This window comes from Coturnix japonica, chromosome 8 (assembly GCF_001577835.2).
Source record: "Coturnix japonica isolate 7356 chromosome 8, Coturnix japonica 2.1, whole genome shotgun sequence".
NCBI lineage: Eukaryota > Metazoa > Chordata > Aves > Galliformes > Phasianidae > Coturnix > Coturnix japonica.
The window spans coordinates 20,501,970-20,517,378 of record NC_029523.1 but is presented as its reverse complement, the minus strand read 5'-3'; the positions used below and the strand labels follow the sequence as shown (position 1 = coordinate 20,517,378).

General features: G+C 40.8%; 1 protein-coding gene across 8 annotated transcripts in view; it reads left to right on the top strand.

Annotated features, from left to right (window-relative positions):
• LOC107317605 (BEN domain-containing protein 5-like) overlaps positions 1-15,409 on the top strand; it is an 801,512-nt gene that overhangs the window by 470,828 nt on the left and 315,275 nt on the right. For 4 of the 8 annotated variants that reach the window (XM_015870491.2, XM_015870490.2, XM_032446072.1 and 1 more), the window contains 2 exons: positions 12,957-13,090; positions 14,734-15,109. The exons of 2 other annotated variants lie outside the window; for them this stretch is intronic. In XM_015870491.2, coding sequence (XP_015725977.1) covers positions 12,957-13,090; positions 14,734-15,109 — 510 coding nt within the window. Of the gene's footprint in view, positions 1-981; positions 1,335-12,956; positions 13,091-14,733; positions 15,110-15,409 lie in introns of those variants that run through there. 2 more of the 8 variants (XM_015870496.2, XM_015870493.2) reach the window with 2 other exon arrangements.

The following is a 15,409-nucleotide window of genomic DNA, read 5'->3' as shown; positions in this document are numbered from 1 at the left end:
CTCGGAGCATGCAGGAGACTCCACAATCTCTGGGCAAGCAATTCCAGGGCTCAGTCAAAACTTTGTTTTTCTGGGTTGTGGTCTGCTCTCATGTACCATTTCTAAGAAGACTATAAAAGATAGCTAGGAAAAACAAAGTTCAGTTTGTTTAAGCTCAGTGTAATGGGTATAGAGATACCACTCCAGGCATTTATGGATTTGCAAACCAGAAAAGATAAAAAGTATTTTGGTTTCATTTTGTGTTGGCTTTGTGCAAGCAGAAAAACAGCAACACCCCTCTCTTGTTGTTTGTTGCTCATTGTGCTGTTGTTTGGCCTTAACACAGTTCTGCACTTTGTCAGTTTGCTGCCAAACTAGTTGGGCAAAGCAGATATAAGCATTGGACACTGGGGTAAGAGTAACTGGTGCAATTGCATTATTATTATTTCCATACAGAAAGCTCAAAACATCCATGCCAAGTATAAACGTGTCTCCAGCAGATTGGGAATTTGTATTGTAACGAATGGCGCGGTCTCTCAGCTTTGTTTTCATACACATGCATAGGACATCTTCACATGGGAGATGGCAGGGAACCTCTGGGTTCTTCCAACAGCAACCACTGGACGGTACCATTGGTGACCCATCGGTGGTTCTGCACCCCACAGAGCAGTAGCATCACTCTGAAGACCTTGACATAACAACGCATGTTCGGATTGCACTGCTATTGTTCTGCGATGCTGTCTGCCTGTGACCCACCTTCCCCTACTGCTGAAAGTATTGCCCCCACAGAGCAGGACAGCCCCCCTTCTAGACGGGCCCTGCACCTCGAAGATTGCTCCGGGGGGTGGAGGGGAAGTGCCTCCCGCCCGGCTCTGAGGGTGCCGGGGCAGCCCCGAATTCGATGCAGGAGGGCCGTACCCGCTGTGCCCCCGCCGGCAGCGCGGCCCTCGCCCGCCCACCCCTCAGCCCGGCTCGCGTCGCTCCGCGCTGGATTGCTCGTGTCTGCCCGGTTCTGGGGCTGCCCGGCTGGCGGCGCGGCCAGGCGAGCTCAGCCGAGCGCAGAGGAGGATTTTGAGGAACAATAACAGAGCGGGGAGTGCGGGACCGGCGCGGCCGCCCCGCCCGCCGCCGCACCATGTACGCCTTTGTGCGGTTCTTGGAGGACAACGTCTGCTACGCGCTGCCCGTCTCCTGCGTGCAGGACTTCAGCCCCAAGTCCCAGCTCGACTTCGATAACCAGAAGGTCTACACGGTGTACCGCAACCCAGAGGAGACGGCGGAGGACGAGGACGAGAGCCCCGGAGAGTGGGGGGAGCGCCTGCTGCTCCACAAGGCCCAGATCCTGGCGCTGGCAGGTGGGAGCGGGCAGGGCCGGCTGAGGGAGGGGGTGGGTGGGGGATGGAGCCTTGGGGGGAGGAAGAGGGGGCAGGGCTGGGGGCATCCGCGAGTGACCCCCAGGGCTAAACCGGGGCAAGTGCTGGGGGGACCGCGGGGTGGGGGGCTGGGTTGGGGAGACCCCCCCCGAGGATGAAAAAAAAGGGTAGGTTTCCCTACCCAGCGTATTTATAGTACATGGAGTCATTTCTATACCTTAGTAGCTCATGTTGCCACATTGGAGAGTGTTGCTGGTTTCTGTCCGCTCTGTTAGTTTAAGCGACTTCCCAAATTGGGAGGCAGTGGGGGAAGCAGAGCTGTGCACGGTTTATGTGTGGGGTTTGGTGGTGCTCAGTGTGTTTGCTCCACGTTTCTCTTACACATTATCTCCACACCTATGAGCACCGCTTCAACTGCACGTTAAAAACCCATACTTTGGCCATTTAAACCATGGTGCTGCTTTGTGGTCCCAAAGTTGTGTCCTGTTGGCAGCATGAAGACTTTCTGTAGTTTCCTTGCAGCCACAAACAACTCTGTCCTCCTGACAACTGGCATGGGAAGAAAGTTTGAGGGTGTTTGGAGCGAGCTGCTGGCTGGTCTGGAGGTGTCCCATAGGATGGGACAAGCAGAGTGTCACTGTGTGGCTCACAGGACACTGGTTTCTGATTCTGCGTTCCACATCTGGGGAGAAATACAGCCCACAGCCATTTCCCCAAATATGGCCTGGGCTGTGGGATCTGTTCTCCTGCGAAGGCCATGCCTGCTTCTCATCCCCAAACAGGGCAACTTAGTGCTATGGGCATGTAAAACTAGAGTTTTCTCAGTTTTTGTTTTATTTTGGGAAATGACAATTCCTGATGTAGGTCAGCTGGTAGTCCATCTAGTCCCTGAGTTAGAGAGTGACTTGTACCAGCGGCCTGCTTACAGTACTGGCCATAGGCAGATGCTTTGAACAAATAAGAAACAGAAGAGCTTTTTACGTCATTTCCCTGTAGAGTGTTTGTGAATATCTGCAATCCCCAGAGTTCAGGAATAACACAGGCTGACAGAGGAGTGGATTCTCCTGCAAAGTTTTTGTCGTCCTATGCCAACACATGTTTTGTGTGACCTGTCTATAGCCCAGGAGAACTGATATGTGAATTATTTGCATGTTGCCTGCTGTGTACATGGATGATAGCATTGTCACTGCTTGGGGTTTGCTTGGCCTCTTCTCAAAGGTTGCCCACATGGAGTTCGCCTTCCTCTTTCTTACCAGCGAAGTGCCCTTTCTAAAGTGTTTCGGAGTTCTCAGTAATACTGTTTTGCTCATGTGGTGAGCCTACAAGGTTGCCTCAGTTTTCCAGCAGAAAGTGCTCCCACTTTTGTCAATTCACTGATCCCAAACAGAGTTTGTTCCTAGGAGAAGTCATCCAGACAGTTTGTTTCATCTCTCTGAAACAGAACAAGGCAGTATACATTGTTTCTTCAGAGAGAACGACTTGTTACCTATATTAGAGATCTACATTAGTTGCTCCTCAGAGACTTTAGTTTTTACAGCAACTTTTCCTACTAAGCCAGGGACACAAAGAAACATACAACTATTTTGTTATCATGTGCTCCATCTCAATACATATAATGTGTATGTGTCAGTTACATGTTTCAACATTCCTCAAGTCTTCACTCCTGTTCGTCTTTCCTTTCTCTACCATATAAACATTCCATAACTGAATTAAACATGCTATAACCAAAGGACTAGTTACTTTCAGAGTTTTCACTTTCTCACCACATGTTTGATGTTGATGTTTGCCTTATAGTGGTTAAAACACTGGGGAGAAAGGTTGGTCTTACATGAAGATACTTTTGGTTTCTAGTAACCAATTAAGTTTGTGTGGCAAACATGTTAAAACATCTTTTTTTATAGCAAATCTGATGTTAGGGAACCTGCTTTTGTAGAGAGAAAGGTAAATTTAAAGGCAGTAACATGCAACATACTTGCATAGAACTTCTAATCCTGAAGCATCACAATGTATGTTAGAAGTAAAGTAAATAAAGTGGGTAAAATAGCTTTTATCTTTAAAGTATACATGCTGAGTTGATGTGGAATTTCTGAAGGGGAACTTCACAAATTAGTGTATCAGAGACCTGAAGGATTTACTGCTTTGGTTTGGGGATTCCCCATTAGGAACAGTTTTTAGGATCACTGTGATAGTATGTATATTAAATTTAAACAAAAGAAGGTGGGAGGAGGAATTTCTTTTTATTTTCATTGAGTTTCAACATGCTCTGTTATTTTCTTGGTAGAGTTTCAACAGGTTGTACGCTGATGTTCCAAAACTGTTCAACTAAGCAAAATGGTACCTGCTTATATATATTTCCATGATCTAATACTGTTGTTACGTGGGAATTAGAGTATGAAAAAACTTCTTAGCTTTCCTCTCTAGCAACATCAAGAAGGAGTAGAGAAAGAGTACTGATACTGTATCAAGCTTTTGAAACAACTTTTCTACTGTCTTTAAACAAGAATTAAAAGTATACATTTTTACCATCCTGACACTCAAGTGGAGTTCACCTAGAGATAGATTTATGTTCACACCCGCAGTGCAAACTCTTATTGGAGTTTGTGTTGTAAATCATTTGCGAAACAATTGTCCTGATTTGAAGGAGTCTAGGAGCAGTTCTTTGATCTCTGTGTTGAGGTTGGATGTTTGGAAATCTGCACATCAGTGAGAAATTTTATGGATGCTTCAAGGCAGAAAGAGCTGAAAAGGGTAGGGTGTTGGTTGTGCTCAGAACAACGCATAATTGTGATAGACTTGATATGGTGGGGAGATAAATACTGTCTTCTGGCAACTTCAACAGTAGTACGTAGTTAGTAGTACAGCAGAGGGATTGTTCTGAGCTCAGTACACATTTCTTGTGCCTCTGTGTGTGTGGTTGGGGAACCTTCAACTATTTTAAAAGTTAGCCAAAGTCTAAGGCTGAAACAAAGCAGGTTAACCCCCAACAAGGGCAGCTGTAGACTGCTGAGCCATAGAAAACATATTAAAATGAGCTTTCTGTTCCATAACAAGTTCAGCATTTGGTTAACAGGCGACTGATGTTACGTAGTAATAAAGGAATCACTTTATTTACCTCTTGAATGGAAAATACAGCTCAGCGCGCTGGAGCTGCACTGTAAGGCAGTTTCTTGAGGTGGCATGTTAACTGCTCTTTCTCACTGAGGATAAAATAAATAAGACAGCTTTTCAGAAAGAGCTCGAGTCTTCCTTCTGATCATCCACACCCTTCATTTTTATTTCTTTCGTGTCCTTTCATCTAAACACTAAAGCTGTTTTTCCCGTCTCTCCTGTTGAAACAGGTGTGCCACTTGCAACTTTTTTTGCTCCTGTCCGATGTAATCATTGTCAGTTTTGTCCATAAGCATGTATACCTTAGCGTGATCCTTACGTGACCCTGCTGGAGCCACTTCTAATGCTCATCACTTTGCAAAGCAAGGTGGAACAAATCAAGGTACAGGGACTTCTTAAAAGTTTCCTACTCCAGGCTGCATCTGTTGACAAGTTAACAGTGACTGTCTTCTAATTGGAGGCATTCTTTTCTGACTGCAGTAAATAATCACTCTCTCTAGCTGCTGCCCTTAGCGCTTCCCACCTGCACCATCACAGCAAACACGTCTCAATCAGATCCTGACTGCAATTCCCTGCCTGCCACGGCTGGCACATCAATACCTGTATGCATCCATATTCTTCCTTGTCCCTTTATAAAATGTGATGCTCTACTTTTTATTTAAATAGGTTAGGTAACTCTTTTTTTTCCTTCTCTTTTTAAAGTTTTTAAAAGTCTGTGCAGCTCATGATGAGGTAATTTGCTGCGTTTCAGAAGGATGCAAAGTCTCCATTCCTGGAACAGTTTTCAATTAAATGATTTTGGTGCTGAGTTTTGAGTAAGTTTGAGGGTGAATCCATCCAAAGAAGTTGAAGCTGTCTACTTCGAATAGTTAATGGAGGAGAGACACTGTCAAGTGCTGGAGTAGGTGAAAATCAGCAAGCTGGGATTTTAGATTATACCAAGAATTTTATAGCATTTAGGTCAGCAGGTGATCTTGACGTGTAAAATCATTCTCAATCCTTTCACTATTCATACAGCCTGGGGAGCTGGATTAGGTAGGGCAGTGTGTAGCGATGCCATGGTGTGTGCCATGCTCTGGCACAGTGTAGCCCCAAGTAAGGCAGTGCCATGAGGAGGCTGTAGGAAACCTTCCAGCAGTAGCTTCTCACAGACTTTGGTCTGTTTTCCTGGGGTACTTCAGGAGCACCTGTAGGCTGAACTTTGCATGTCTGCCCATGAGCAGCGAGCCCACTTTGTCTTACCCAAGCACTGGGACTTACCTTTGCTGAAGTAGCAGCATTAAAAGAGTTTGGAACTTTTAAAACCATAGCCAGTAACTATTGTGATAGTCAGGATGGGTCTGCATCATCAGCAACACAAAGTGCTAATGAAAAGGAGTTTAAAAGCAATTTTACTGCAAGATTTTACCCCCTAGTTTTCTCTTTTCTTGTATATCTTAATTTGGAAAGAAATGTGTTTTGGTCTCAGCTGACCTGCTTGTTCCTCAGTCATGTTTACTTTCTACTTCAGAAGAGTCAGAAGTCATTTATTAGTTTATTATTATGACCCACACCCATACAGGTCACCTACAATGCTGTGATTTCTCTTGGTCTTAGTACACACATCATAGCACATAACACAAGTTATGCTTGTAAATGTTGCATAAGCTTAGCTGTGCTACAATAAAAAAATTCAGGATTTTAATAAAATTGACTTCAAAGGTAGTATGGGGATGGTAACTATGGTAACTAACACTCACTAATTAAAATATGCTAAATTTTGCAGGGAAGTGAAAAGAGAGATTAATGTAACGTACTGTTTTTGTTTTCTTAATTTGACTGTAAAACATTTTTTCCATTGCTAGCCTACGTGCTTGTTAACTCCATTATTTTCTGGGTTGTTGGTGCTTCTTTTTGTTGTTGAGTTTGGGTTTTTTTTTGCTTCAAGAAACCCTTTAAAAATAGCAGCAAGCGAACCACATAATTTTAGTGTGGAAACTAAAAAATACATGAATCTACCCACTATTTCCATAGCAAATTCATTCCTCAGGCAGAGAGGTTGTGGAGGTTTCCTGGAGAGTTCCCTGTAGGCTGCTGCTTTTTCTGGCCTTTGTGATCAGGAAATCATTATCGAGGGTTGGTACTAATGAAGTTCTTTGGTGTGATTCAGGCTGACTGCTTGTGGCAGGCAAATTGACAAGCTGTAACTGTCATTGAGGGGATGATGTCTTGAGATGAACTCTTGAACGTTTTGAAAAAGACACAGCTTTGGTAATAAATAAGTTTTTATGAAATACTCAGCATGTCCAGACTTCTGAAAAGTAGTTCCCATAACTGAGTTTTGCATGTAGGTACAGAGTAAAGACTTAAAGGCCAGGTTGGATGGGGCCCTGGGCAGCCTGGTCTAGTGTGGAGGTTGGTGGCCCTGCCTGTGGTATGGGGTTAGAGTTTGATGATCCTTGAGGTCCCTTCCAACCCAAGCCATTTTTTGATTCTGTGATTCTGTGTTTGATGTTCTCAGTGTTGTATAACATTAAAAAATCTTCACAGCACTTCAGTGGGGCAGTTAGAAACACTGAGACAGACAAAGAGGTCAAGTTATTCAAGGTCTATATTTAAGAAAATATTGGATCCAAGATTAAAGCTGTCCTCACCATTTGTGTGTGTGTGGGGGGGGAAAGAAACAACAAAAAATAAAACCAAAAATCACCCACCTTGATGTTTCTCAATCTGCGTGTCTTTACTTGATCTAATCCATCATTTTCTGCTGCCAACAGACACTGTTTTAATCATCCTAAGAAATTAAATGGGACAGTTTTGTTTATAGAGAGTAAAATAATAATAACTTGTATGAGTTAAATATAAACAAATTAAAACTTATATAAATTATTATTTATGTTTGTTTTGAATCATGTTGCTTCTGTTTAATTATTGTTGGAGAGGCTTCATATTAACTTCTGGATTAGCAAATACATCATCAGTGAGCTGTCTTGACTGAGGTGTGTGGTACATCATCCTCTTTACCCAATATCTCCAAACCTAACAAGCCTTTTCCAAGTGTCATTTAGAGTTATTTTCAGTCTGGCTTCTATTCTCTCCATTCAAATGAAATTCATAAGGTTTAACAACCTTTTTGGCTGGTTTCTCAAGAGCATGTATTCACCTGCTTGAGCTTTTTGGCCTTGTTTGTCAGCGTTGCTGCTTGTTGTGTGCTCCAAACATCAGGGAAGAACATTTCTTTTTGAAGACATTTCCCTAGTTGCTCAGCTGTCTGTCGCTGTCTTCTCGGGAAGTTTTTCAGGGGTATTTAGTTCTTGTCAGTTTTTGATGGTGATATTAGCCCTGATGATGGACACTCAGCTTTGTCTCTTTATTCCTTACTTTTCTCACTTCCTGAAATTTCTTTTCAGCTTCCCTCTCTGACATCCTTCTGCAGAAATGTTTGATCCCTTTTCCACCTGTTCCCCTCATTTTAGCTGCTTCAGCATTGGTGGCTCACTTCCTTGAATAACTTTTGCATCCCTACACCATCCATTCCACTGTGTTGTACATTACTGTGGTGGTTTTTTTTTTAGTTTCTTCTGCTTTGGTAGAGGTCTTAAGCTCAGGGGTGGTTTGTGCACAAAGAGTTTTTCTTCCTCTATGTCCTGATCACCTTCTGAGCCCGCAGGGTTGTTATTCATTCTGAACTCACATCTTCCTCTTAAAATCCTTCTTGACTTCCTTAGCTAATGCAAGAAACTCATGGTTCTTTTGCGTTTTGGGTGTGTTTTTTTCCCCATTTTCAAATAAACTAGCCCAGTTTTCATTGTTGTATTATCATGCTGCTTTCATTTTCAGTCACAACAATATTGATTATTGTTTATTTGTGTTTAAGTGCCACTTAGGAATCCGTGCCCTGTGGTGCTTCATGCTTGTATTTGTTTTGAAGCACCAAGTATACCTTTGTCTATGGGTTTTTTGTTTTGGTTCTCAAGTGTCTGTTTTGTTTCAAGTGTGCACTGAAAGCAGTGCATAATCTACTGAGGCTGATGCTGTTCTTTCAGGCAGCAGTGAGGCAGTTCCCCCCATGCTGCTGCATTGAATTCTTTGCAGGTGCTGCCCATATGTGTTGGGTATATGCCTGAAAATGGGAAGGGTGATGTTAAATTTCTTGAACTGTCAGTATATCATTTTTCACAAGGAGTGGAATTTTTTTTGAAGGCTTAGGGAAGGGATGAAGTTTGCTCAAGTTTCTCTCATTTTATTATTGTAAGATTTATAGCATCACCAAGCCCCTTATTTGGGCTCATCCAAAACCTTCCATCCTCTGTCTGCTCCGGGTACAGAGCTCTCTTCCTTTAGTTTTCCATCTTTGACTGCAAAAGTCAGAAAACAAACAAACAAACAGAATTTGAATTATTTTTTTGGAAGGATTAGTTTGTTCAGTACATACCATTATTTTACAAAGTAAGGAATGTTTTAAAGAGATTTTTGAGTTTTCCATAGTCCTACTCTATATCCCGGAATATGGTTTTCAATTTTAGGTCACTAACATATTTTTACTTGAATTTAACCAACTCATTTCCTGCCCTGTCAAACTCACTTTGTCTGCCTCAGTTCCCTGCTGCTGTAGACTCGAAGCTATTGCATTTTGGCCCAGATCCACCCATTCTGATGCTGAAACGAAGACTGGACTGAAGGAAACATTCCAGGAACAGTTTATCCTTCGCTAGTTGATACTGATTCTCTAATGCAGGCATGTTTTTTTGGCTTTTTTCTTTTCTTTTCTTTTGGCAATGCTGAGGGCAAATGTCTTCTCAGCCACTTTGAAATTTCCCAGCAGTCTGCTTTTTTTCTTGCTAGCTGAGGAACTCTGGGAGATGGCCATATGGACTGAGAAGTGCTGTCATGTGCACTGGTTTTGAGCCCCCTACTTCAGTACCTGGTGAGGTTGACTGGTGAGATCTCTCTAAGCCTGACCTTTTCCTGGAGTACTGTTATTCCAGCATTCTTCATTCTGTGTATTGAATCACAAAATGCCATTTTCTCTATCTGACTACTGTGCACAAAAGCAGTTTTTTTATGCCTTGTGTCTCCTGGAATATCTGTTTAAAGGGCAGAGGGCTTCAGTGCTATCCATGCTTGCATCGCACTTCTGTGCTGTTTATTTTATTACAGGTAACTAATTAGCTATGTTAAGTGCTAGTCCTCAGTGGTCAGTTTCACTAATTTGTTTACTTCATGCACAGGAAAAGCTGTAGATACAACATAGTGACATTCTGTTCATGATCACCAAAGGGAAGGTATAATCTTTAACTTGTGTCAAGGTTTAAATGACTGGGGGCAAAGTCTGGACAAATGATTCGGGTCATTGCATAAGGCTCTGAGTGACAGCATTCCTTGGACTGCCTTTCTCAGTGTTTTCTATAGCTCCAGTCATCGTACTGTGTGTTGTCCATCTGTTTAGGTTCATATCCTGGTTTTCTCCAGGCTCAGGATTTGTGCATGTCTCACATTTTCTGGAGTGTTCTTTTGTCCTTGCCTTTTGTAGGCTTACACAACAGCAGAAATGGAGTTCTAAGAGGAACAGATCAAAAGACACATTCATGCTTCTCCTACCCCTCCCTCTGGTCTACTCTCACTTTCCTCCCACCCCTTCCCAAATTCCATTAATATTTACAAAACATGAGCCAGTACTTAAGCATTATCCTAAAACTGAGAATGCTGTTGTTTTTTCTGGCTCTATCTGCAGTTAATGTGGAAGACAACAGAAGTTAGAAATGTTCTTTAATATCCAATACACTGGATGATTTGTGTTAGGTATAAATAGGCTTTGAAAGAACCAAACGTATGTAAGAAAACACTGTATGGAGTTTTATTGGAAGACAGAGGAATATAACTATTAGTTCATCAACTAAATGAAAGAAATCCTGAGCTTTAATTTACATAGGCTCATTTTTACCATTGCTTCTTCAAATTCTGTGCATGCAGGGAAAAGTAATTCTCCAACCCACTGGTTCATTTACAGGATAAGTAGTAAAATCAAGAAACCAAATGCAAAGATTTGCCAAACACAGGAGAGACTTGTGTTGATAGAAACCAATAATTGATAAACTAAGCATTCATAAGGAGGTATATAAATACACTTTTACCTTCAATCCACCTGAAAAGTTGTGTAAATACAGATATCATAGGCAGATTGAGAAACTGGGAGGGGAATAGAGGGTGAAGAATTCAGATAATGAGCATTGTTTTACTTGACCCCCAAACTGGGTATTTTCTCTAATTTCTGTTCTTCAGAGCATCTAATGTGTTCTTAACCTTTACAAGTTGACTTAAAAAATAGAAAGCCAGAACTGAAAGAAAAATATTTCTCATCTTCCAATTTTTTTTTATTTTAATGTTTTGTGTGTCTGAAAGTATTTGCTGACTTCACTGTAGCCTGCACATGGACTTATTCCTCTGTGACTCCTTTCCAGGGGAGTTTCAAGCCTTTCTTTTCTCAGGCCATGGGCAGAATTGATTGTGTCCGTTTCCAGTTTGCCTCGGGTCCTGGCTAGGGCTGACCTCAGGTAGCTGCCAGCAGGCACTTTAGGTAACTATGTGAAGCAATTGGATTATGTCCACCTTGTAATGAGGCCAAGGGTTATTTCAGACCAGAGAAACAGATCTGCATTCTTTACATGCAGAAGAGACATAGAATGTTGATCTTCATGTTCTGTGGAAGATGGTTTGGCAAAGCAACCTGGGGAAACTTTCTCTGCAAAAAATGTGCACTTGAAAAAATTGTGAGTGCATATTTTAGTGAAACACTCCGGTGCACCAAAGTATATAGTCACAGAAATATGTATATTTTTCTTTCCATCTGGATTTATTTATTTTTCAATTTCTGACCTTCCAAGGAGATACCAATACCCATTCATGTATCAATATATAATATATTATATACATATATATAGTATATATTCAAATATCCTTCAGTCACATTTGTAGGTTTGGGTTTGTTTTTTTTCATCTAGTAAGGGCTCTCTTACCCTCTGTTTTATGACAGTAGAAGTGAGCTGTGTCATTCTTCTGATGAACCCATATTTTCCAGATAAATGGAAATGTAGGGTTGTTTTTTGTGTTCTGTTATTGTTTAATTGTTTCTTTCTTTCTTTGTGTATTTTTGTTTGGGTTTTTCTTTCCCCAACACTGAAACAGTTGGTTTGCCTTTTTGTTTTACTGGGATAAGCATCCATGGTGCTCTGGGGAACAGACAATGAACTAAAATAAGCCTAGCTGTTTTTTGTTGTTTATCTGTTTCGTTTTGCATCTGTCTTAGTATTTATTGCAACCATCTGCATTTCATTTCAGGTTGTCTAATGTCTTATTCTGTGCCTCTTCTTTTTACATAGCCGTGGGCTGTAATATCACCATTTGCCTACAAGAGATCCATTTCTATCTGTAACAAAATGAATAGCGTTCATCTGTGTAATTCATTTCTAATGAATGCCTCACTCCTCATTAAACAGTGATTTACCTTTGTTTCCCTTTTCTGTGTTGTCAACACTAACCGTTTTGAGGTCCTGTGGAGAGATGCTAATGTGAGAAAGCAGAAGTCAATGCAACTAAACACTAAGAAATGTCATCCTCATTAGCACCTTCAAAAATATTCATGGGACACTTTCTGAGATACAGTTTGCAGGTGGATAAGAAGACTCAAAATGTTTTCTTATTCATAGACTTTCAGTGCACAAATACAACACTTCAATACAAGACTTTAAAGGCATCAGTCCTTGTCCAAGTCCTTCATGGGTAGCCAAGCTGGTGAATTTCTTTATACTTGGTTTGCTCTGCAAGAGTTTCACATATCACAGACGCATTTGGGGTGACTGTACACTTGGTTCCCCATCCCCTTTGCATCTTTCCTAAAATACTGAAGTGTATAACATATTTTCAGGAAATGCTTGATTTTGAGTTATTTTAGAATCTTGCAGACTTGAAAATATTTTACTTAATTGTTTTGAGATTCATAGATTTCAACATGTCCTGCAGCATCTCCTTTTCCTGCCCTGATCTTTGCAAATAAATCCGTGCTGCTGATTGTTGGAGTACAGGGTAAATAATCAAGTTTATTTTCACTTTAACCCTCAGCAGAGTCTAAACTGAAGCAACAGATAATGAATACAAAAATACTGTTGGTAAGCTTAAAGTGATGCAGATGTTTTTAGGAAGTTGCCTTACTTACAGCATCTTTAACTCTTATTTAATGATAGTACTACCTTCTTGTTGACACTTTGGATGATTCCGATAAACTTAGCTTGGCATTTTACACTACTTACTCTTGTTTTTGACCAGATTGATCTCCTGTTGAAACCCTAGCATTGTCAATGGCTGTCAGTTGAGTTACACCATGGATTAATTTGAGGGGAATGAAGCATGGGAGATTCCTTTTATTTTTTTCTTTTAACGAGTCTTACTGAAGTCATGCAGCATTTGGAAGTAAGAACACTGATTAATGTAACAAAATTTTACTTTCAATATACATTTTAGAGGACAAAACTGACCTTGAGAACAGTGTGATGCAGAAGAAAATTAAAATCCCCAAACTGTCTCTCAATCACGTAGAAGAAGCTGGGGAGGTTACAGATTATGGGGAAGAAGATGTGGAGCTTAGACACAGTAAGGTACTGAAGACTTTCCTTTTTTTTTTTCTTTTTTTTTTGTCTTTTCTTTTTTGGGGGGAGCGGGGAGAAGTGCTCGGGGCATATACAGACTTCATAGCTTAAGAATTCCAGCTTTTGATCTCCTTGAAACATTGTGTTTATTGTAATTGGATCAAATTAGGAGCGGAGGGGATATGGTATGGGTTTTCAAAAACGTGATTCATGTGCAATCAAACATTTTCCTGTTTATATGGTCTTGCATGGCTTAATTGCCATTTGAGATTTTTGGAACAATGCTTTTTCACTTGGGTACAGAATGCTTTAAAAGTGACCAGCTGTTCTTGGTGGCACTTATGACCTAATGCACTCTGCTTGTTTGGAATTGGAAGGGTTGCTCTGAGACTTCTCAAATACAGCAGTGCTGGAGAAGACAAACTGACAAGGCAGCATCGCTCTGTTATAACTGCCAGTTGTCTTTTTAGGTCCAGATGCCAGAAGCCCACTATGTAACCATATTTATTTTTTGATATCAAATGATTTCTTTAAAAGCCTGCCAACATTCAGAATAAAATAACGTTCTGTGGCTTCATGTGTTTTGCAGCTGCAGGAATGATGCTAGTACATCTCTTTATGGTGGGCCAGCACTTTTTTTTAGAGCATGCGTGGAGCAGGCATAACATCAAATAATCTCATTTTCTGCCACATTACTCATGGATATTGTGGTATGGGAATTGATAGTGTCAGCTTCTTGTCTCTGCTCTATGAAATACATTTGCTTTCATTGAAGTTGCTTGAAAGTTCAAATGCTTTTTCCATATTTGACCAATGAAACATAGTGACTTTTACACGTACTGCTACGTTTTAATACTGCTGCATGGGCCCCTGAAAACAGGTGTGCTTTAATTTATAGAGTTTGGATTTTATTTAGAAGACTGAAGGTAAATTTCTGCTAAGAGATCAAAAGAGATGAAATCTCTGCAGTGTACTACTAATAGAGAAACAATCAGTTGGTCAGGGAAATGAGACTAGATGATATGTTCTGTCCCCAACTTCAGTGTTTTCAATTCCCTTTCATTGCTTTCTGATAGTGTTCACATACTACTTGCATCAGCCCGTTAGGCTAATGTAGCAGAGGTAAAGTTGGACATGGCTTTGTCTCCTCATGTGTGGGAAGGACAAGCCCTCAGTGCATACAGCAGCTTTGTATGGTGTGCTCCTTTGATCTCTGATGTCATCACAGGCGACAAACATGATTGATTGATGCTCTTACCTACCAGAAAAGCCATTATAGCAAATATAGACGTTAAGCATGAACTTCAATGCAAAAGAGATCTAGAAGCAGTTTTGTTTTTTTTTTTAAATTAGCTTTGTATATGGAATGGAGTGACCTATTATACATTCTGTTTGCAAGTGTTGCACAAAGGCAGAAAGAAAGACCTGAAAGAACTCTATGCCTCAGAAGCTTGCATTTTACTGAATTAAACCTGCATGATACCTACAGCATATGTTTCCATAAGAATTTGATAGGCAAATATTTTTGACCTTATTTTATTTTAAGTTATTATAAGTAAAAGAACATTCACAGTCCACACATCTGTAGAATTTTAATTTATATTAAACTTTACTATTCTTCTAATTATTATTATTTTTATTGTAACATTCAGAGGCAAGATGGAAGGAAACAAAGTGAAGGTACACACAAAAGCATCGAAGCAGTTGTTGCTCGCCTTGAAAAACAAAATGGGATGAGTCTCAGTAATACTTCCAGCCCTGAAGAGGCTTTCATGGAGGCTTCAGAAGGGATGAACAACATGGACGATGCTGTAGTCCCTCGGATTCTGTATGAAGAATTGCTGAGGAGTTACCAACAGCAACAAGAAGAAATGAGACACATTCAACAGGAGCTTGAAAGAACACGGAGGCAGCTTGTGCAACAAGCAAAGAAGCTAAAGGAATATGGGGCACTCGTGTCAGAAATGAAAGAGCTCAGAGACTTGAACAGGAGACTCCAGGATGTACTGCTTCTAAGACTAGGTAGTGGTAAGTGCCGGACTTAAATGGGACAAGTTTTAATGAATTTTTCAAATGTGATCAATAGTAATGGAAACGTTTTTGAAGAATAGCAGTGGTTGTTAAACTGGACATTGAATGTTAAAAGGGTTTTCTGCTATGGCTGTATAATATACGTTGGATTTGTATATGTATGTCTGGGTTTTTCTTTAATGGTAGTAGAGGTCTTTGTGCTGGTTTGGCTGAATCAGAGTTCCATTTTAAGCAGCTGTATTTTAAGAGGTCTTTGAACTCCCAGTATATGCTGAAAAAGATAATAAAGTTTAATCT